Below are 22580 nucleotides of genomic sequence, written 5' to 3' on the forward strand. Positions count from 1 at the left end.
TGGCAATAAATTTGTGTCTATTCTAGTTATTCCAACTGACAACGCTGCGAGGAATATTCCAGTATGAATGATTCATAATCATTTAAAATTTTTTTCTATGTATAAAGTATGTACATCGTAAGAGGGCACTGGTATTCTTCTAAAGCTAAACATGAACATTTTATGATATGTACAGTCCACAAAATTATAAACTTTTGATCATCGACCTGACGATTGCTATATTGTTTCATAACAGTATAAGGCCCACAAAAACTTCATTTATTGAATAGCCCGAAAACCTTAAAGTATTAAGGGTGACTTGGAGTTAAATTAGATTTCTTATATTAGGGGGACCGGAAAGTAATGTCGTTTCGGCACATTAAATATTCCTCAATCTTAAAAATCGATTAATCTTTTCCCGATCCATTTCCGCTCCGGCACTGAAAGATTGTTGCTAATGATGGTGAATATATTATTGATTAAAAATAAAATCTTGATAAAAACAACGAAACGACATTACTTTCCAGTCCTCTTAATATGTTAACCTATGGAGCAGTGGTCCCCAACCTGTAGACCATGGTGGTTCTGGGTCAAGGATGCTGGTCTAGAATCAAAGTCATGATAAATCTTGGAGTCTATTTTTTGGGGACAATTCACTGTCTTAGTAAGATGTGGCGTCATTCTAAAGCTCTCCATAGCCCGTAGTCAATAAAAAAAAAGTGTACATATTCGTCATTCCTATATAATAGGTGTCTATTTGTCCTTATATTCTATATTTAGTAGTTGATGGGATTCAAAATTTTTCTTTTCTTATTTTTCTAAAATTGGTAGTCTGTGAAAACTATGGGAACCACTGCAATAGAGGATTATATAAAAACAAGTTTCCTATTAAGTCTTTAGTTAATATTTTGGGGCTTTCTTTTTTGCTTCGTTCATTCCTTCAAATGTATTTTATAGAACTTAGTTAACAGATTCTAGCTTTTGAATATTTAAAAAAAAAAAATAAATAAAAATTCTAAGCTACTAAATTAGTTTTGATAAAGTTTAGCAATTACTAAAAACTGTTGGTAACTTTAAAAATTAAGGTCTGAACCTTATATTTAGAAAAAATTTAAAAAAAAAAACAAAAAAAACCTAAAATATTAAAATTCTGTCATTAAGTCATATAAAATACATTTTATTGAATAAAATGAATTAAAATTCTGTATTCCTAAAATATTAAAATTCTGTCATTAAGTCATATAAAATACATTTTATTGAATAAAATGAAATAAAAAAATATTAATTAGCAACTTAATAAATGTGGAATTGTTTATATAATTCTCTATAGATTAAAATAGGAGATGAGGAAGTAAAAAGACTCCAGGATATCCTTAATGTTTTAGAAGTTTTGAGGAAAACCTAATTCCTATGGCAGGTTTTAGGTGTTTTATTCGTTATAATCGATACAGATAATATAGTTTCATGCTATAAAATTTTTGAAAGTAACAAGCTCCTTGAAATTTTGAATTATTTTAAAAGATTGTTTAAAAAAAAATGCCATCTAAAATTTTAAACTATCCTGAAAATATAGAAATATTGTATTTCACCATTACTTTATGGTTTTTTTAAAAAAAATATATAATTGATTATTCAAAACAGTATGAATTCGTCAATGAATATTATGTTTTAATTATATGAAATTAAAAAAAAAGTTAAAATCTTCTGAAGCATTGTATTTTGTGTAACCTTTTATCTTTCATTCATGATTATTCATATTGTAAATACAATTTAAAAATTACTTTTTTTATGAAAACATTAGTAATGATGAATAAAAAACTAACTTTCACATAAAAAGTAAACAAAAAATGCTTTTTTAAAATGTTGCAGAAAGAATAGTTTTCCTAAGTTTGCCCATCCTATATGTATAGATGTTCCTTTATGAATTTACATTAATAAAAACAAATTAGTAAAAAAAAAGTCCTGTTTTTTTAAAATAAAAAATTCTACACGCAATAAAAAGATTTATTTAGACAATAACAATATAATTAAAATTTAGATTCTGAACAATTAAGGTGCTTTTAAAATAAATCCTTGAGTTATAAGTAAGTTTAGTTAACAAAACTCTTGTTACATATTATATATAAAAATTCATCTATTTAACATAGTCAATTTAAGTATTATTAATTTACATAAATTTATAAATAACAAATACTGATACATAGATGGTATTTATTTTTTAAACAATTTTTAACCCCTAAATTTTAAATTGATTAAAATCAAAAGCAAATTCAATTTTATTCTATCCAGGGAAAAAAAAAAACACCTTCATGCAAATAACATTTAAATGTATTAAATCTTTGTTCGGACGAATAGTTTTAAAAGTTAAAATTATTCTTTAGAGATATTGCGATACACAATTTTTTAAAACCTTTTACAAGAATATTTCAAAATTCTATTATTTCCAAAGAACTATTTTTAAAAAGTTCTATTTACATGAAAAAGAGTCAACATTTCATTAAGTAATTCATTCATTTCATACTGGAATTTTACTCACACTTAAAATAAAGCATTAACCATGTTTCAAAGAAGTATGTTGAATGTACAAGGAATGAAAATCATTATAAACTCTAGCCAGCACATTTTACTCAGTTACACAGTACTCTCGGATATATAATATTTACAAATTTTTTTGGTCACAGAAAATCGTGAACACTTCCATTATATCAGTCTTTTTTTTGCTTTTAAACAATGGGCTTTCAGTAACTCTTTTATTATATAGTTTGTCAATTGCAATCTTTAGACTGCATTTGCTTTTCCAAGACCTGCCTGGTCAGCGATTTCGGAATGTCACAAAATGCACGGGTGTATTTTTGCATTATCATGATGAAACATGACATTTGAAATGTGTTTACGAATATAGCTCTTATTGGATAGTTTTTTTCTTCTCGTTTCTAAGAACTATAAGATATAATCTTTTTTTGTACAGAATGTTGCACATAAACAGGCTTTGAATCTGATAACATCTACAACACATTTTAGTGTTTGAAAATTAAAAAAAAAAAAATTTAAATAAAAAAGGGAGGTGATCGTATGAAATATATTCAACACAACGAAAGTAAAACTTTAAAAGGAAAAAAAAATATTTTTAAGGTAGACGTTAACTTCTTCACTATTTTCTCTTCTTTTTTTGTTCAGGTTAACAGTAGATTTTCGTTCTCAAATCTATGAATGAAGCTATATCAATGAATGATATGACTTATAGATAACAATACTGAGCAGCAATAGTACAAATGGAAAAAAGATAGTCCTTAGACATTTTATATGAAAAAACTTGATCCCAATAATCAAACACTAAAGTTGATAGTCTCGTCCGACATCCTTTAAAATCCACTGGAAAACATCACATCAGTTTCGGAAAAAAAAGGGAGGGGGCAGTAAAATGGCGCTTTGGTCTTTGTTTGCATAGTCAGCGATGTAGAATACTCTGTACATATTAAATGCGTCCAACAATGCCATGAATACAAGAGACGAAATGCTTACTAGAGGAGATGAGTATTACACGTTGCAGTCATTGTTTTGTAAACAATGATAATGATAAAAATACATATTTATGCATTCCTGAATGTAAATATTACAATGTTTATGATTTTATCTTACATTTTTTCTTCATCACAAAAAAGAGTAGTGATAAGATAAGAGAAAGGAGAGCTTTTTTTGTTGTTTTTATTACAAATGGAAGTGAGAAAAAACTAAGTTTTCTCAGTGTATTTTGCTTTTTTTTTTTTAAACTTTACAGGATGAGAGAAGGAGGGGGGCAGGTGCACACAAACACAAGAAACAACATAATTCTATACAAGAAGTGGAAGGTAAAAGGATCTGATTGAGTCAACTTAATTTGTATAATTTTCCCCCTATGTGACGTGAGTGTTAGAAAAGCGCCATTGAATCGCTTTTCGTTCACATTTTTTGGAGCCTTTTAGTCTTCTTTCAACAGCTACATAATTAATGAGTCCCAATGACTTGTACTCAAATATGAGTTATTGCATGAAATAGTCAGGATGTTCGGTAGGCGTGTCTTTTTCAAACCTTTTTGCCTCTTCCTGCATACTTTCTTTAATTTTTAGTATTGCCGCTGATTCATTCTGATCCTAGAAATAGAAGAATGATATTTTACTTATGTATTATTTGTTTCTATACATTCTAAACAAAAAAAATGTTGAATATGTTGAGAGAAAATTATGCAGAAAATAAAATATAAATTTAATTGAACACAGGAATAATCATAAAATAATACAAACTGAAACACCAGTTTTAGCAGCTGATTCAATAAAAAATTTTTTTTGAATGGACAATTGTATAATAAGTCCACCTCAAAAGCAGNATATAAATTTAATTGAACACAGGAATAATCATAAAATAATACAAACGTAAACACCAGTTTTAGCAGCTGATTCAATAAAAAATTTTTTTTGAATGGACAATTGTATAATAAGTCCACCTCAAAAGCAGGCTCATCAGAAAATTCTGTAATTTTATTGATAAACAAAAAAATTTAAAACCCATAACGATTGCCATAAAAATGATCAATGGAGTTGCAAATCAAATTACTAAGAACCGAAGAAAATAGGGATGTATGGTTTGCTAGCTATGATACCCCCACTAAAATGTGTTTCACTAACCGGTAATGCTGAAAGCTTCAAAAGCTGTTGACAAATTTTGTGCGAATTAAAAAAAAATATAGCTTACATTATACATAATTTTAAATATGGTTTGCAAATTAAGTTTATATTCAGCCGATGAATTGAAAATAAAAAAAGAAACTATCAATAAATTCATTAACTAAATTTTGATAAGGGACCAATAAAAAATCAAATTGCACTGAAATTAAGTAGTGTTTAATAAATAAACCATTCCCATATTCTAACTTAAACTTGTTATTGAAATAGAATTCAGAGATCAGTGGATTGGAGACTGACATATTTATTAGAACATAACACAGTCGGAAAATACACTACAACATATGAGCTAAAATTTATATTAAAACTTGATCAAAAATCTATAAATATACTTTGAAATCATTTTTATATCTGGAGAAAAGCTAATATTAATAAAATTATTTAGCCAATAAAGTTATTACAGAATTTTTATATTTTATTTTTGTACAAAATTTTATTTTTTATTTATTATTATTTTAATGATTTTCTGATTGCAGTTTTATGTTCTAGAAACATTCAGTTTTGTGCCATTTGATAAAACATGAATTTACTTTATACATTACATACCCAATAAGAATTTATACTTAGTACTTTTTTTCTAAATAACATTTAATAACTGTTATAAATTTTTTAGTAAATTTTTGTTGTAATCATGCATTAAACAGATATAGTGCATTACATAAAGACACATGGTAGAAATTATAAAGACAATATTGATACTGCACTTGTAGTGCAATTGCAAAAGTGAATTAAAAAATTGCCTAGGTGCATAAAAAAAAAATTCCTTGCTTTTTTAAAAACTGTTCTTCAATTTTAGAGTTGTTTGTTTTAATTTTTAAAAATCCATTACAATATAAATAGTTCTGTAGAGTTTACACAGTAATGATAATAAGAAAAAGGCATGACAAAATGATATGTTTAAAAAATAACCAAATAATAACAAGTGTCCTACCGCATTTGTCTAAATTTCACAACAATGGAAATACCACAACAAGTAACAATTCATAAATTATAAATGCTTTTACAAATATTTTTTTAATTTGAAAACATATTGCAAAATCTCTTAATGAGTGTTTTTACATTAAGAAAAACATTTTTAACAAATATATATACAGGGGTCTGTCCAGGGCAAATTTAATACCGTTTAGCGGTATCTTCACAAATTCAACTTTAGGAATAACGGTAGTTTCATAAAATGCTTTTAAAAAAGAAAGTTCGAAGATTCTCCTCCTCACCTCTTAAAATTTGTTTCTGTATCCCCGTAAGAAATGATAAATCACGGGTAAATTCCGCATATACGAACAGGTAGTACATGCTTGGTCAGATAGTGAGGTGTGGTAAGCCTAACCAGTCGCTTACGCCATATAATAGCGGGCTTCTTCTTTCTTTTTTTTTAATGACGAGGCGATCGCTCTGTAAACTTTACAGGAAATTGACATTCGAATATTGTCCTAACAGACCTTTATCTTTTTATGAAATTTTTTTTTTCACTGTGAAACTTTTTTTCTATATGACCTCATGAGAAATGTTCTCATAATGAAAATAACTTTTAGTGCAAATACTGTTAGATGCCTGTTTTTTTTTTTTTTTTTAAAAATTCAAGTTGAAATTTATCAACGGACAATAATTTTTATGGATTTTTAAATTTAGATACAATTTTAAGCTCAAAATTTTACAATGGCAAAATTATTTTCGAATGTATGGAGAAAAATGTATAAAAATTTAATGATCATAAATGATTTCTTTTTTTATAGTGACAATTTTTGAAAATATCTTCTTACTTTACCATATTTTTGTTTTGATTTTGTAATATAATTTTTAATTTTCACAAAATAGGTACCTATCAAAAAAACCTAGACAGACCCCTGATATATACAATTATATATTTTATCAAAACATGACGAGAAGAGTGGAATAACATAACATGCAAAATATATATATATTCAGGCTTTTTGCAGTTCTAAATAAAATTGAAAATAAAAATAGGCATGAGATGAAAAAAAAGAAGCGAAAAAAAGAAAAAATGCTTACCAAAATAATTGAAAAACATGTCTGTGAAGCAAGTTTATTAACGAATAATATTTTTGTTTCTATGCTGAATAGCGTAAAAAGTATCAAATGTAATGTTCTATATAATAATAACTTATCGCAAATTTTTAATGAGGGTATTCATTATTAATAGATTCATAGATAGTCATAAAATAAGCTTCCGAAAAATGTTTAATTACTGTTGGAATAATGAAAGGTAAGTAAATATTTTTTAAATAAATGCTAAAATAAACCTATTAACATAAGATAGAAAGACTTAAATAAACTAACTGATTAATCTTAAGTTGACAAAACTTGAAAATTTACAAAAATTAATTGGTGAAGAATTCCTTAAATCAAAATAGTGAAAAATCAAATTGCTTGAACAATACAAGGATTTTATGTTGATTTTGGTTAGCTTTTATAAAATTTGAAAAGTTCCTTATTGAAAAATTTCACAAGTATTTTCAAGATTCTCAGAAGTACAACAAAAAATTGAAAATTTATTTGACAAAACTTAGGGAAAAAAAAGGGGGGGGGGAAATAAAGAGTAAAATTGTAGATCTGAGAAATTATCTCATGCCTAAATAAAGTAAAGCATTTTTTCAAATTAAAAACCGGAGTAATTCTGTAAAATGACATGCAAATGATAGCAATAAAAAATTATTCTTTTATTTAGATTGATGGAAAAAAGTGAGAACACATATCTGGACTTGAATTTGAAACACTCAAAAAAGAAATAATGTAACAGCATTCAGATAACATACATTTTTACCATTGTACTCCAATTTTGCAGCCTGAAATAGAATACTTAAAGTACTTCAAAGAAGTCATCATTAAATTATTTATTTAACTCCTCACTGGTAACTTATTTCCTTTCTAAATTATAATTCATTATGTTTTTTTTTTAAATGAATTTACTTTTTTAAGTAAATTTAGATTTAAATGTTTAAAAAATACAGTGTTTCCAAAGGAAAAATTTAAAAATAATAACAATAAATGGTAGAACATACTTATTTTCATTAGAATATTTATTATCTTCTAAATTTTTCGTTAAAAAAAAAAAATTATCTTTTTGTCCATTATAGCATAAATTTAAGAGCAAAATTGAAGCTTTAAATCTCCAATAATAAAAAATAATGGAAAAAGTCATATATAGTTGACCGTCAAAGTATTAAGCCCCAGGGCAAAATTTGAAAACCATATGGAAAAAATCTGTTTTTGGAACAGGACGGCGTCAGAAAAGGCAGAACTTACACTCATGGGGTTAATATATCTCTATAGTTAATTTTTCTAAGCATATTTACTTTATCATTTAACAATGAAACATTTGTTTGCAACATTTAAAATTATTAAACACAATTAAATTAATTTATTAGGAATATAGTTGTTAACTTACATTTTCTTGTCCATAACCAGGTATACCATAATCACCCATAGAAGGACCTTCTTCCCTAGGTGTACCGGGTCCATTGGCTGGAGAATTTTTCATGCCATCTAAAGTATCACCTGAAAATTTTTAAAATTATGAGTAAATAAATTATATCACTATATAATTTGCTAGTTATTCAACTATTTAATTAAAAATATTAAAGTTTTTATCGCAATGAAGATATAATGAAAGCAAAAGTAGGTAGATAAATTAAAAGTATAATGACGAGATTTAGTGAAAGAAGGTAAATGAATTTTCAAGGAACATTTTTAAAAGGAATTTAATTATTGATGAGTAATTTTTTTTCTTTTTTGCTATTCACAGAAATCTTTTAGCAACTCATTATGAAAGCTTAGAATTTTTTTTTTTTTTTTGTAAGAATGTCAGAAAATAGAAGTACAAAAAATAGCAAATAAGAACTAACTAATACTGAGGAAGCTTTCAACCTTGTTTCATTGCTAATTAATTTATTTAGAAAGGAAAAAAAAATTCCGTAAAAAATAATATGCCTTTCTTCTTTTAATTTTCTGGCCGAGAAAAATTGCAATTACAGCCTTTTTTTTTTTTCAATTTTAAATTGAATCAACAAGTTTTTAAACACGCTAGATACAATGCATTTACTATAAAAATGACCTGTTTATGCAAGTATTGGTTTAAATAATTTATATCATGTTTTAAATAACACATAAAAACAAAGAATAAAAAAATAAATATGCAGAGCGAGAATATATCTACCTGCAGATGACATTCCATTCATGACTGGTGGACCCATTTCTGGTCCCATAGATCCCATTGGTCCTTCTGGTCCTGGTCCCATTGGGAACTATATAGAATAATGTATATTATATATATAGAATAATGTGAAAGAAATATGCTTATTACTAACATTTGAAATTTTTTGAGACCTTAACTAATGCACACTTCATTTTAATTTATTAAGATTACATTGAATTTTCAATACTTTTTGATCAAAGAATATGGAGACTAAAGAAAAGTTAAAGTTCATTATCACATTATGCATTTTAAATGTAATTATGTACAGTATGTTTAAATATGTACAGTAAATATAATTAAGGAACATTATTTTGGCGTGGCTTAGCTAAACTGCACCTCTGAAGATGAATCAAAATCATAAGAAGTATTTGAGGTCACATCTGTAATTCAGTCATAGAATTGAAAAATTTAAAATTTAATAACGGATAAAACGTACATACTATTATGTACTTTTAAAATGTGCCAACTTCTTACAAGTAAAAATATTACATTTCTTAAGTTAGTTGAATGTTTTTTATTTTGCTAATATCAAACCTAATTATAGTTCCAAGGAAAAAAATAATAACACGGCATGTCCCTACTTTAATAGGAAAATAAATTAGCTTCGTAACATAGTATTAATTTTAAAAAAGTGATCGATTTATCGTCTCATATCTCAAGAGAAAGGGTCTGGCTGCATAATTTATATAAGGGTGAGCAAAAAAGTGAAAGTATTTAAACTTTTGTGCGTAAAAGTTCTCAACTTTAATTACTATGATAAAAAAGCATGCAAATCTTATAATTTGGAACTGATATCTTCTGCTCTGTTACCTCAAAGACAATAAAAATTGAAGTAATTAGACTAAAAATGCTTAAAATTCAAAAAACCATAATATATCCTAGATTTTGTTGATCTTTATACGATAGCTCATAAACATTACCATTTCCCAAAAACAATATATGTGTAACAAATTATAGAATTAATTACTTTTGTCACCTCAGCAGTTGAACCCCCCATTTTGCAAATTAACACCTTAATAACCCCGTGTTACAATTGATATTAATAGTACCTAGTGTTAGCATTAAAAAACAATATTACTGTTTAACTCAAAATTAACTTACCCCTGGTAGGCTTCCGCCCGGAACTGGTTTCATCATTGCATACATACTTTCCCCACCAGAACTTGTAGAATCTAAAAAAGAAGAAAATCACAGTTAAAATAATTTATTCAAGCAAAAATTTATTTCACGAATCAACAAACAAATGTAAAATAAAAAAGAAGCAATATAAATGTAATTATGAAAGCAGAGCATAACACAAACATATAATGATATATTACTCAAACATATTAGTAATAACAATAATACCATGCAAAAACATAAAATTAATTTAATAAATGCTAAGCACTGCCAAATATGATATTTTTAACTGCTGCATGCAGAGTTAGTTATCACCTTTCAAACCTTCACCTTCATAAACCTGTTTATAAGCCAAATAAATATATATATATAAAAAATTGTAGATTAGAGTGCCATCAGGCAGAATGTACCAAATGCTGAAAGGCAATAACTGCATTGATTAGTGATATGGGTATCAGAATATGCAGGTTAAAAAACAAAGCTGAAAACATGACAACACCATATATAATGGAAACACATTATCAATACAGAATTGTCAATCATTTGAAAGTATTTTCATCACATAATTAAAATAAACAATTTTTAATGAATGTAAACAGAAATATCTCAGATTATATTTCATTTTGTAAAAAAGTAAATAAATAAATATGAATTAAAAAGAAATAATATAAAAATCACGAATTCCTCGCCATTTGAAAAACTTTAGAAATATCTGAAATGCCGATGACAGTAGTTATTTATACATTTATATTGTTATATTTAATAAACTTTATAAATGTTTTTGTTTTTCAATTATAGCTTACTATTAAAACAGTAGAAATTATACTAAAAATATCCGATTTATGATACTCGGTTTTTAATGATAAGTTGAAATGCATGTGTTATGACCATAAAAAAGATTAAAATGAATCATTTTATAACAAAAAAAAGAAATTGCTTTCCAAGACAAAAAGTTTCATTATCTATTTATTAAAAATTAAATTGTACGAAGTGATAATAAACTAATACTCAATTAAATTTAATTTATAGTAATTTTTATACTCTGCAGAATTACATTTCAATTGTTGTTGGCAACTTTTATTTATGGCTTATTTTACTATTATTAAATTTATGAATTTTTTTTGTAGAGTATTCGTACTTAGTATTCTAATCATTCGTATTTAGTATTCCAATCAATTTAAATTATTGTATTTTTTTTTAAAGGATTACACATAAAATTATTATTAGTATTTAATATTCAATTCAGTTTAATTTACAGCACTTAAGAAAAAACATAAAATTAAATTCAAAAAAATTTAGTTTTTTTGTTGCTTTGTTTTGTTAATAGCAGAATTACATATGAAAGGATTATAATCACTTAATACTCAATAAATTTAATTCATATGAGTTTTTGCTCCCCACAGAATTATGCAAGAAATTGCTATTCATAATATACCAGATTAAATTATTTTTTATGTTGGATATGGAATACAGTTTTCAACGGTATTAATTGCTCAATAACTACAAATCTAATTAATCAACTAATTTCAATAATATAGGCCTTAGATTTAATATTTAATTAATCATTTACGGAGGTGGCCTTATTGGTCAGCTACTCCGTGGCACCAATTATTAGTTTTCGTACAGTTTTCGAAAAAATTCTGCATGCACGCCTGTAATAATTATTACGTCATTTTTTTTCTTTTCACACTGAATAATTCAGAGATAAAATAGTTCTGAATGATTGACAATCACTGTATGATATTTGAAGGAAGATGAATGAAAAGGAAGGGTGAGATAAACTAAATTAAAAAAAAAGATAAGAAAAAGAACCAAAAGTGAGATGAGTTAATGAAAAGAAAAAGAAGAGAGAGAGGAGGAAAGGGGAAACAATGCATGTCACATTGCGTGTGTTGCATCAGATGTTCACCTCTTCGTGGCGTAGAAGTGTTCATTCGGTGACTGGCAGGGGAGTAAGGACCTGATGAACCTAAAAACAATACATGAAGCTTGAAATAAGTGCAGGAAAAAAAGCAGGCAAGTAGCTCTCAACAACAGGATGCAGCTGTGCAGCAAAGAGCCACTCTGAAAGATTATGCAAATAGATTCCTCACTCTCTAATTATTCAGGGTTAAAGGTTAGCTTGAAAAAAGCAATCCCCCCCTTCACTCAAAATAAATACAAATTAAAATCTTGTCTACAAAAGCTGAATAGTAGGACGGGTTAAAGAATCTTAAAACTCTGGATTGATATTTTCTGCTCCCTAAATAAGACAAAAATGGTGAAAATTGAAAATAACAATGTTGAAAAAAATTATTTAAAAAAAAATCACAAATTTTGCAGATTGGCTTGGGGTAATAGAGCCACCCCTTAACTCCAATATGTATAAAATTTTGGAATTATTTAAAGCTTTCTCCCCATAGCAGTTTCAAAATAAGGATACTAAATGCACGGTTTTAAATATATTACTTTACTTAATGCAATTCAAATACAATAATTTAATATCTAAAATTTGGTTCCTTTAATCATGTTAATTCATATTTCTAAGACCTTTTGTACACACGTTATTTTTAAGAAATGATATCTTTTAAGCAGCAAATAAGGTGCACAACCTTTTCAACCACGTTATCATTTCAGAGTTGAACGAAATTTTTCATTTTTTTTTTTAGAGATAAATTTATTAAAACTAGCGATCCTTAATTTAAATCTACATTTTAAAGTGATCTAAGACAGAGTACATCCTTAGTATTGTTTTTTTTTTTTTAAATATTTATGAGTAGAAAAACAGTATAGAACAGATAAAACAAACAGAATTTAACATATAATAGAACATAACTTATAACAGAAATTAATGAAAATAAAATAGTTATGTTTTCTTATGTTTATCTTTTATATAATACTGTATTTTCAACATTTAAGAAAATATTTTCCGACTCATAAAAGTATTTTACAAATCAATTTAAATACATTTCATGCAGATTAAATAGCGAATAAGATTTAACAGCATAATGCCAGTGGCATTAACTTTAGTGTTAAATTAGATAATGCAGTATTTAAAGGTTAATTAAATAAAATAGAATTATTTGAGGAAAAAATTATCTAATGATATTTTTTGCAATTGAACCGTTTTTTGCCAATGAATAATTTTTCTTTTTAAACCTTTGTTGCTTAATTAAAAATAAAATAAAAATAAAAAATGTAATATTTTTGGCAGTCTTATATTATTCTGCAGAAATCAATTTTTTTTAATAAGTTGTGAAGAACTTGGAAAGTGGCTTTAATTTTTTTTTTTTTGACCTTCTAACACAGATTGGGTATCCCCTAAAATGACTGATAGTTTGAAAAATAATTTTTTTTTAAAAAGTGAAGAAATAGTAATGTACAGTTTGTTACGTTCATTTTAAGGAACCAATTGATTTTTATGCAACAAGTTTCAAAACAACTAACAAAGTTAGTCAGTAGATGGCACTGCTGATGAAGAAAACTGGCCACCAACAGTAACAATTGAGGGTAAAATTAACATACATCAGTGCTAAGGCTTAGATTTTCAAATGGAAGGGCTTGACAAGTATCAGAGCATTATTTCTGTTTAAAACTTTTTCTTAGTTAACAGTTCCACAAATCTAATAACTAATCTTCTGACAACAAATCTAATAACTAATTTTTAAATTATGTGAGAATAAATTAAGAGATTTTAGAATGAAACAAACTGTAAATTTTTATCTTCTTACATTTGGCTTCATGTGAGTTTTTAAACCATGTTAATTTTCTGAGCACTAAATAAGATTACAATTAAAATTGTTAGGATTAGGATATCAATTCAGTTAATAAAAAGAGGGAAAATAAGCCTACTATTCATCAAAGGCATAGATATAAGGCGACATAAATAAACACTTCTGATTTAAGGTTGATTTGCATAATCTTTCTCAGAAAAACAAACATCAAAACAGAAAGTAGAAGTTAAAAGGAGACACATATAGTACACACATAATGGAGACAGAAAAGATGGTGCAAACAGATTGGTACATGTATGGGGAACATTCCAAAACAAAATAACAACTCAGAATGACACAAAATAAACCGAATGGGATAAAAAAAATAATAAAAAAGACATTAAACCAGTTCCATTGACTTTATGAGTAAAACAAACATTTATTCATATAGATAAAGAAACTTTAAACAATCGTCTTTTCCTATTAGCTTAACAGAAAAAAGTTTTTTTCCTTAAAATTTTAAATTAACAATGAGTAATTTTGTCTAAAATTATTGACAATGAGAAAATATCTTAAGCTGGGATTTGGCAACAATTCTGGAAAATATTTATTTTAAAGTATATTTAAGGTTGTTCTTCAAACCTTCTTTTGTCACATAAAAAAAGAAGATAAAAATTTCTTTCTGCTAATTTTAAAACTGTTATTTTTGTAAGTCTTTTACAACTTTTAGGTTAAGTTTAAAAAATCTTTAGTGAGCCCCATTTCTGTTCATTATGAAGCCTGCGGGAAAAAAAACCTTTATGGTCCTACTTCTTTAATTTAACAGGGAAGTTACCCCAACTGTTTTGTTTAGGTTAAAAATCAGCCAATTAACTATTTAACCCTTTTAATTTGAGTAGAAAAATCCATCAAATTAGCAACTTTTTATAAAGTTTAATACTTCTTAAAATATCGTCTGTTTTTAAGCCTATTAAATTCTTTTTAATAAAATAGTTAAGTTAAAAATTCAGGAATTTTTTTTCAAATTAAAATTCTCAATGTGCAGCTCTTTACTTTCTTTAACAAAAGAGCTTCAAAAAACACACTTAAATATTCCATAAATTTGTGTATAAATTGTAGGATATACTTATTGTTAATAGAAAATGAATGTCTTTTCTGGGTTTAGAAATTATTAAGGCAGGAATTGTAACACAATATATATAAAACACAATAAAATTAAGTAATAAAAACCACAACAATGAAACATCAGGTATAATATACAAGGTGCTATCTAATCGAAATATATTTTGGAATCATTCACTAAAATTATTATTGTAATTATTATTTCAGAAATTTTTTTTTTAATTTTCATACTAGGTAAATCATTATTAAGATAAATTAAAAGCATTAAAAAAACATCCCATTTGTTAGAAATTATCTATAAATGATCTTAGATGAAGCTAAAGAATGTGGGAAAAAAATATCACCAAGATTAGAATATAAACATATAGTTTCAGTTCTAAAATGAAGAATGTTTTTCAGTGTAGAAACACAGATTGAAGGAGAGGAAACATAGAAATGCATATATAGTTATAATTTCATTAAGTTTAGCTTTAATCATGCAATTTCGTCTTTTGGAAGAATAACTATGAAGAAAAAGATTGTAAATTATAAATTTAACGATGTTTTTAATGATCTTTAACCAATTGAGCATTTGCAAAATTCAAACCGTTCTTTCATCTGTTCTTTTTCGTGCTAAAACACCAGTTTTCGTTCTGGTTATCCAAGATGAAAGTTCTGCATTGAGAATATATTTCTATGCAAATTTTCCCAAATACGAATAGTTAAGTCAATTACACTCTGGATTTTACAATTATATATTAGCATACAATTGTCTGCTATTTAAGTGCTTACTAATTCTTATCGAATTAGAAATATAAGGGTAGCTGTTAGAGAACACCTTGTATATTTACATAGTTACCAGAGGTTAAATGAAAAATAAACAAATGAGTGAATTTCATAATTAAATATTTCAGGTACAGGGTTGTCAATGCAAAGGGTGATAAAAGCGTAGCTCCACACATTCTGAAAATGAAAGAAACTCAGTGAATGAAAACATGAATTTCATGCAAGGTTAGCTGGCCAGGAAAATTAAACTTAATATGGAGGAAAAAATGCATTATTAATTAATTTTTTAAAAAATACAAAAATTCTCACCTTGTGGACTGGGCATTATAGGCGTACCGGGACCAGGGGGACCTGTACTAGATACTGGAGGACCCTAACAACAAAACATACAATGTATCCACAATTATAAAAATTGAAGAGAGAAAAAATTATGAATTTGACTAATATGTTTTGATGTATTCTAAAATACAATAGTTATCAAATAATTACCCCATAATGGCTTCCAGGCGATGCTGAAGAATAATTCATCTAAAAGAGAGAAGGAGATTTTAAATACAAAAATAAACAATTGTTATAAAATGAACAACAAATAAATAAACAAAAATTGGAATAAGATGATTTTAAAATAAAGTACTGTACATTGAGTGCAGTTTGTCAAAAACAAAAGCTGATACACACTGAAGCACCAAGCACTGGAATGACCAATTTTTTGTACAACATTTGAATTAAATATTCTTTTTTTAAAAATAAATAATCTAAAGTTGAAAAACATTTAGTTTTTAAAGTTGTTAAAACGATTAGAAATAAGTATTGATTGCTGTAAGTCAAATAATATTTAATTAAAACACAGATAAATTACATTAAAAAGCTAAGCACCCTTACAAAAAAAAGTGTTTTTGAGGTTAACAGATATAAAAAAATACGTCTGAGGTAGAAAATGAGGTGATATTTTGCACCAAAAATAACCTCACTAATAAACCTCAATTTCAACTACATTTACACCACACGAAATCAACCTCATTTAAAACTCAGAAATAATTTTAGTTTAGATCGGGGGAAATTATTCATACCTCACATATACGTATTTGCTTGAAGTGTCAAAAAAATAATCAGTACACCTCAAAAACAACATCCCTACGCTGGTTACTCTAAAGTAGATTCCCACCAGCCCCAAAACAACCTCAAGTGTGAATAAAACAACTTCATACACTTTGGGAGGTTGATCTTTTAAGGTTGTTTTCGAAATCAACTCTGAATAAACCTCAAATCAACCTTGACACCTCAAAAATACCTTAAATTTTTGTAAGGGCAGTGAATAACAACTTTTTTTTTTTACTATCATTGTATTTATTCTACAGATAAAAAGTTTCACTTCAAAATTTTAAAAACAAGATCTTACTGTTGATGTGTTAGGTTGCCAAGGACGCCCACCAGGACCTCCAGGCCTATAACGAAAAGAAAACAATTTTTAAAAATTACACACAATTTAAAAACACGCACACTGAGATGAAAATATTAATTTACAGAGATGGAATAAATTTGAACTATGCAAAACGCTATAAAAATATTTCTTACATAGACATAGGTGGCATGGATGGTCCACCAGGACCCATAGTACTATTAGGTGGCGGCCTCATACCTCCATAATTCTGAAACAAGACAACATTTAAATCAAAAATTTTCTTTTTACTGCTCTGTAAGATATCAAAGGTTTAAGTAAATGGAAATCTCTCACAAAAAGAGCTTCTTTTTAAATAAAAGAAAAGAATAGATAATGATTCATAAAAGACTTACTCCTGGGTTCATGGGAAGAGGCTGCCCTCTGGGAGCGTTCATACGAGGATTCATAGGGTTCATACCGGGAGGACCTATACAGATAAATTTCTTTATTAAATGCATATTCTCTTTATAAGACCTTATTATACACACATATCAAATAATGGGGCAATGGAAAAGCTGGAAAGTAAACTCAAAATTGGATTTATATTATCGTTTCCCAATGGTGAGAGAAAATCAAATCGGAGCAATATCCGGAACACCCTGATTTTAATAGTAAGGATTATTTAGGGATTGCATTCACAGGGTGCGTAGCCAAATTATTCAACAAAAAATAAGCACATTTCAAGTAGTACTCAAATAATATTTTTAAGCACTTAAAAGAATATCATAATTAAGCAGTTTTGGAAAGTTTTTGACAATTGACGGTTTTATCTGGTTTTAACCGTCATGTAAAAAAAATAATAAAATATTTCGGCATTGTTTTTGACAATTGTCAAAATTTTTGAATCAAATGGTGTTTTCATAAGTTACAGTCTGACGATGCGGCGAAATAGATTGGGGTTGAATTAATTGTGAAAACGTCGAATAGAGCAATGTGAACAGGGTCTTTCTGCATAATTCTTAGCAAAAATCAACATGGTGAAGGAAAAATCTCAATTTGGAAAAAAGAAAATTATGCACTTTTTAAAAACACCTAATGAAAAAAAAAACGAAAAATGTTTCTCTTTTAAAAAATGAAAATCGAAAATAAGAACCTTTAAGCACTCTTTAAAAACGCTATGCACCTTGATTCACCATTGTGAAATGATGCATTGCAAGACATACCCCATAATACCTTAATCACATGCAACGAAGAGAAAATTAAGAATTTTAAGTAGTTTTCATTCATATCACACTATCATAACTTCATTGTGGGAAAACTTTTCATAATAATTATTTCTAAACAAATGTTAGTGTTTTTTTTAAAAAATCTATTTTAAAAAAGAAATAAATCATTAATAATGAGAAAGTTCAGAATAATAGATTAAGAAAAAGATTTTAAACGAAGAATTAATATAATAAAAAAACATGGAGGTTTTTATATTGCATATATCGTAATAAGATATCTTTCTAATTTTATAATAACTCATTATATCTAACTCAAGCAGCATGCATCAGGTCATAAATGTAATTTGACTTGAGTGACTTCGGACCATACGTTAAAATATATGCTTGATAGAATAGCCGGCAGTTCTATAGTTCTGAAGCTGATTCACGGACTTTAATAAAATGCTGTTATTGATAAGAAACAACATCATCAAATTTATCTTAATGGATATTATTATGTTACAATAATTTAAAAATTAAATTCTGTTTTTAGATATTTACGAAACAGTTGTTTGTTTAAAACTAAAATTGTAGTGGTTAGGGTACTTTAATAATAAGCCACATTTTCAATAAGAATAGGAAAGCATTTTCTCTGAAAAATATCATCATTTCCATGAAGCTTATAAGATGTTTTTGTGTATTGGTCTGTTAGTCAGTGCAAATTCCAGAAACTATTAAAGTACCTTTCTATAAAATGTACTAAGAAAAAATATAATCTAAAATAGAAAATAAGGCTTATTACTATAGTATTTTCAACTCACATACTCTGCTAGATACGCTAAAATCAGAATTTAAAACTGAAGAATGAAAAATACGAAAAATTAAAAAGATTAGATTCAGAAAAAATTTAGGACATTTTTTTATTAATATTTTACCAGTCTTATTAAATGTTGCAGGCGAAAAAATTGTATCATGTGTATATGACCAGTCCTTTTTTTCATCCACTATTAATTTTATTTTTGTTTCATTGATCGGTTAGGTTTCCTTTTTTTTTTAAACGTTGTGACAAACGCACCGTGAAAGTTATTAAAACTGAGTAAGCAATTTTTAAAATTTCATAATGCTTAATTTAATAATAGTTAAATTGAAAATTAATTTTTTACTTATTGTTTTAGTTAGATTTTACAATACATTATAAATTTTACTTTTCCTTCAATTAATTTTTTTCTTCTTTAAATTCAAACTTCATCTAAATCCTATTCAGTTTTCTAATTATTTTCCCAACAAGTGGATAGTAAAATATACGTATTTTATTAAAAATGATTTATAATGATATTCAGTGATTAATAAAACATGATTAATAAAACAGCCGATAATTTTACATAAAATGGTTTATTTCACGGGGTGTATAGTCAAATTATTTATAAAAAAATAAGTACCTTTTAAGCACTTTTCAAGCACTCAAAAAATGATTTTAAGCACTTTAAAAAAAATATCATAATTAGGCAGGGTTGGCAAAATTAGGCAAAAATCCTAAAATTTTGAATCATGTAAAACGAATGGCGTTTTCATACGCTACAGTTTGAAAATACGCCGAAATAGATTGGGTTCGAATTAATTGTGAAAACGTTGAATAGAACAATGTGAACTGCGTCTTTTTGTATAATTCGTAGCGAAAATCGATAAGAAAAAGGAAAAATCTCATTTTGAAAAAGAAAAAAATTCACTTTTTAAAAACACCCAAAGAAAATTAAGGGCTTTTAAAAAACGAAAATCGAAAATAAGCACCTTTAAGCACTTTTTAAAAACGCTACGCACCCTGTTTAAGAGTGAGCGATTTTTGTTCGTCAACTCATTATGATATCTCTAAAACCTCCATGCATTACATAATTTTTATTCAACATACTCTGTTCAATTTACCGATTCAGCACGATAGAGGAAGAAAATTTTTTTTTTTCATACGAAACAAAATCTTGCTTGAAAGATTAAACGAACAGCAAATAAAAACATTTAAAGGTAANCGATTGAAAATACGCCGAAATAGATTGGGGTTGAATTAATTGTGAAAACGTTGAATAGAACAATGTGAACTGCGTCTTTTTGTATAATCCGTAGCGAAAATCAATAAGAAAAAGGAAAAATCTCATTTTGAAAAAGGAAAAATTAAGCACTTTTCAAAAACACCTAAAGAAAATTAAGGGTTTTTAAAAAACGAAATTCGAAAATAAGCACCTTTAAGCACTTTTTAAAAACGCTACGCACCCTGTTTAAGAGTGAGCGATTTTTGTTCGTCAACTCATTATGATATCTCTAAAACCTCCATGCATTACATAATTTTTATTCAACATACTCTGTTCAATTTACCGATTCAGCACGATAGAGGAAGAAAATTTTTTTTTTTCATACGAAACAAAATCTTGCTTGAAAGATTAAACGAACAGCAAATAAAAACATTTAAGGTAATGGTTATGCAAAAGCAAACCATTAAAATATCTGTAAATGTATTTTTCCAGCAAGCGCACTATTAAAGCAGGAAAACAAACTAAAGCTGATTTTCCTCTGCATGATTGGTCGAAAAGAAGGGATTGCGATTAATCAAAACACGAACTAAAAGAAGTTTTTTTTTATTTTCTTTCGTTATTAAAGTGCGAAAAAATATGTGTATATAAAAAAAGAACTATAAACTTTCCATTAATGATTACCTCTAATTACTCCCAGTTTCAAATTTGATCACGATTTTGCGCCTCAATCTGAGATTCTTATCAACAAAAAAGAGGTGGTTTGGCTAATAACTTCATGTATTAAATTTAACGCAGAGAATGCAATTTTGAAGAGGGGAAAAATAAAAAATGAAACCACGTGAGAGAGTAATAATCGTAAATGGGCGGCGTGTAGATTTATTTAATCCAAGAGTGAGGTATAGAATTATAAGCAGCCCATTTAGTTTTACAGCGTTTTTTAAAAAAAGAAAATTTATAACCAAGGAAAATATTCATCTTGTTTTATGCTGCAGATATGTAGCTGCTTTATTCACTTAAAATATTTCGCAGAATTAACTTTTTAATATTACTTTAAAGTTCATACTTTGCAGATGTTAGTTTAAGGGAAATTTAAAACTCATAATGGAAACTAACTAAACTTTTATTATATATTACTATATAACGTACCTACAATTTTGAATACGAAAAATAATTTTAATAAATAAAAAAATATATAAAAAACACTACTAATATAATGAGTTTTCTGTAATATACTATTTTGTGAAGAGTTCACGTTGATTAGGACAGATGAGAATCAGGTTCGAATCCTGGTAATTACTGATTGATTCATACGCTATTCCTGAGCACAGTGCTGACACATCCTCCCCCCCAGGTGATAGGGAAATGTATTATGGATTATAGTCTCACTAACATCGAGCTAACCCTGTAAATTTTTCGTGGTTTTCTTCTTAATTTAACGCAATTGAGTGTTCGTTAAAAAAGGAAGTTATGCCGAAATTATGAATCCGGAGTTACCTTATCATCTTAAAATTACACGGATACTGAGCCTTATCATTCCACCAAAGTTGGATAGGTTGTTCATCAATAGTTAATAAATAAAATAGCAAATCGACAGTAATTATCCACTCTAATCAACTATTTATACCCTTTTTCTAGGCACTAGACGCTATATGCACATCTGAATATACACATATAGATACGTATATACATGCAAAGTGTTCAGTAATCATCACCCTTAATATATATTTTTAGAATACTAATCAAAAATAAAGTCAAAAATAATATATAAACATGTGAGATCGCCAAAGCAGTTAAGAGAGGAAGAAACAAAAACGCTATATAAATTTGTTATAATTAAAAATGAAGAAGGCAGGACGAAAACCAAAAACCCGTTTCATTGACTGCTGAAACTTGGAGCTGTTTCTTAAAACCGTCTTATAACTCCCCTCTGTTTTTCCCAGCAATCAAACAGGCTTTGATGATCGCAGTCTCGATTTCCTAAAATTATTTGCTAGATTTCGTTGATTAAATATTAATTTGCAACGACTATTCTGCTGAGTTGGAGAAACGAAAGTGTTAACGAAAATTATGCACTTACGTTGCTTTTTCCACTGTATGGCTGCGTTGTGCATACTTTTTTAGACTTAATTTTGACAGGGGTTCTAAAAATTATATTAAGAACGTTCTTAACGAAAAATTTTGTTTACAACGGAATAAATTTTATTCCATGGCATAAAATAAGCGTCTAGTCAGTAGTACACTAATGGAGCTGATTTTTTTTTTTTTTTTTTTTTTTTTTTTTTTTTTTTTTTTTTTTTTTTTTTTTTNTTTGGCAAGCATTTTATTTTATTTTATAACCGGCGTTGAAGTCGACCCAATCCTGAGT

The 22580-nt window shown here is 27.2% G+C and overlaps 1 protein-coding gene across 4 annotated transcripts in view; it reads right to left on the reverse strand.

Moving 5' to 3' along the window:
- Positions 1-3133: 3133 nt before the first annotated feature.
- The window catches only part of LOC107445773 (Sequence-specific single-stranded DNA-binding protein), a 254058-nt gene continuing 234611 nt past the window's right edge, over positions 3134-22580 (reverse strand). For 2 of the 4 annotated variants that reach the window (XM_016060248.3, XM_016060250.3), the window contains 10 exons: positions 17403-17476; positions 17184-17257; positions 17008-17053; positions 16098-16136; positions 15918-15981; positions 11939-11998; positions 10012-10082; positions 8872-8959; positions 8104-8213; positions 3134-4109 (listed from right to left, as the gene is read on the reverse strand). In XM_016060248.3, the coding sequence (XP_015915734.1) occupies positions 3999-4109; positions 8104-8213; positions 8872-8959; positions 10012-10082; positions 11939-11998; positions 15918-15981; positions 16098-16136; positions 17008-17053; positions 17184-17257; positions 17403-17476 (737 nt within the window). In that variant the 3' untranslated portion in view covers positions 3134-3998. The remainder of the gene's footprint in view (positions 4110-8103; positions 8214-8871; positions 8960-10011; positions 10083-11938; positions 11999-15917; positions 15982-16097; positions 16137-17007; positions 17054-17183; positions 17258-17402; positions 17477-22580) is intronic. The other 2 variants (XM_071184737.1, XM_016060249.3) reach the window with 1 other exon arrangement.

The sequence above is a fragment of the Parasteatoda tepidariorum genome, chromosome 9 (genome assembly GCF_043381705.1).
Source record: "Parasteatoda tepidariorum isolate YZ-2023 chromosome 9, CAS_Ptep_4.0, whole genome shotgun sequence".
NCBI lineage: Eukaryota > Metazoa > Arthropoda > Arachnida > Araneae > Theridiidae > Parasteatoda > Parasteatoda tepidariorum.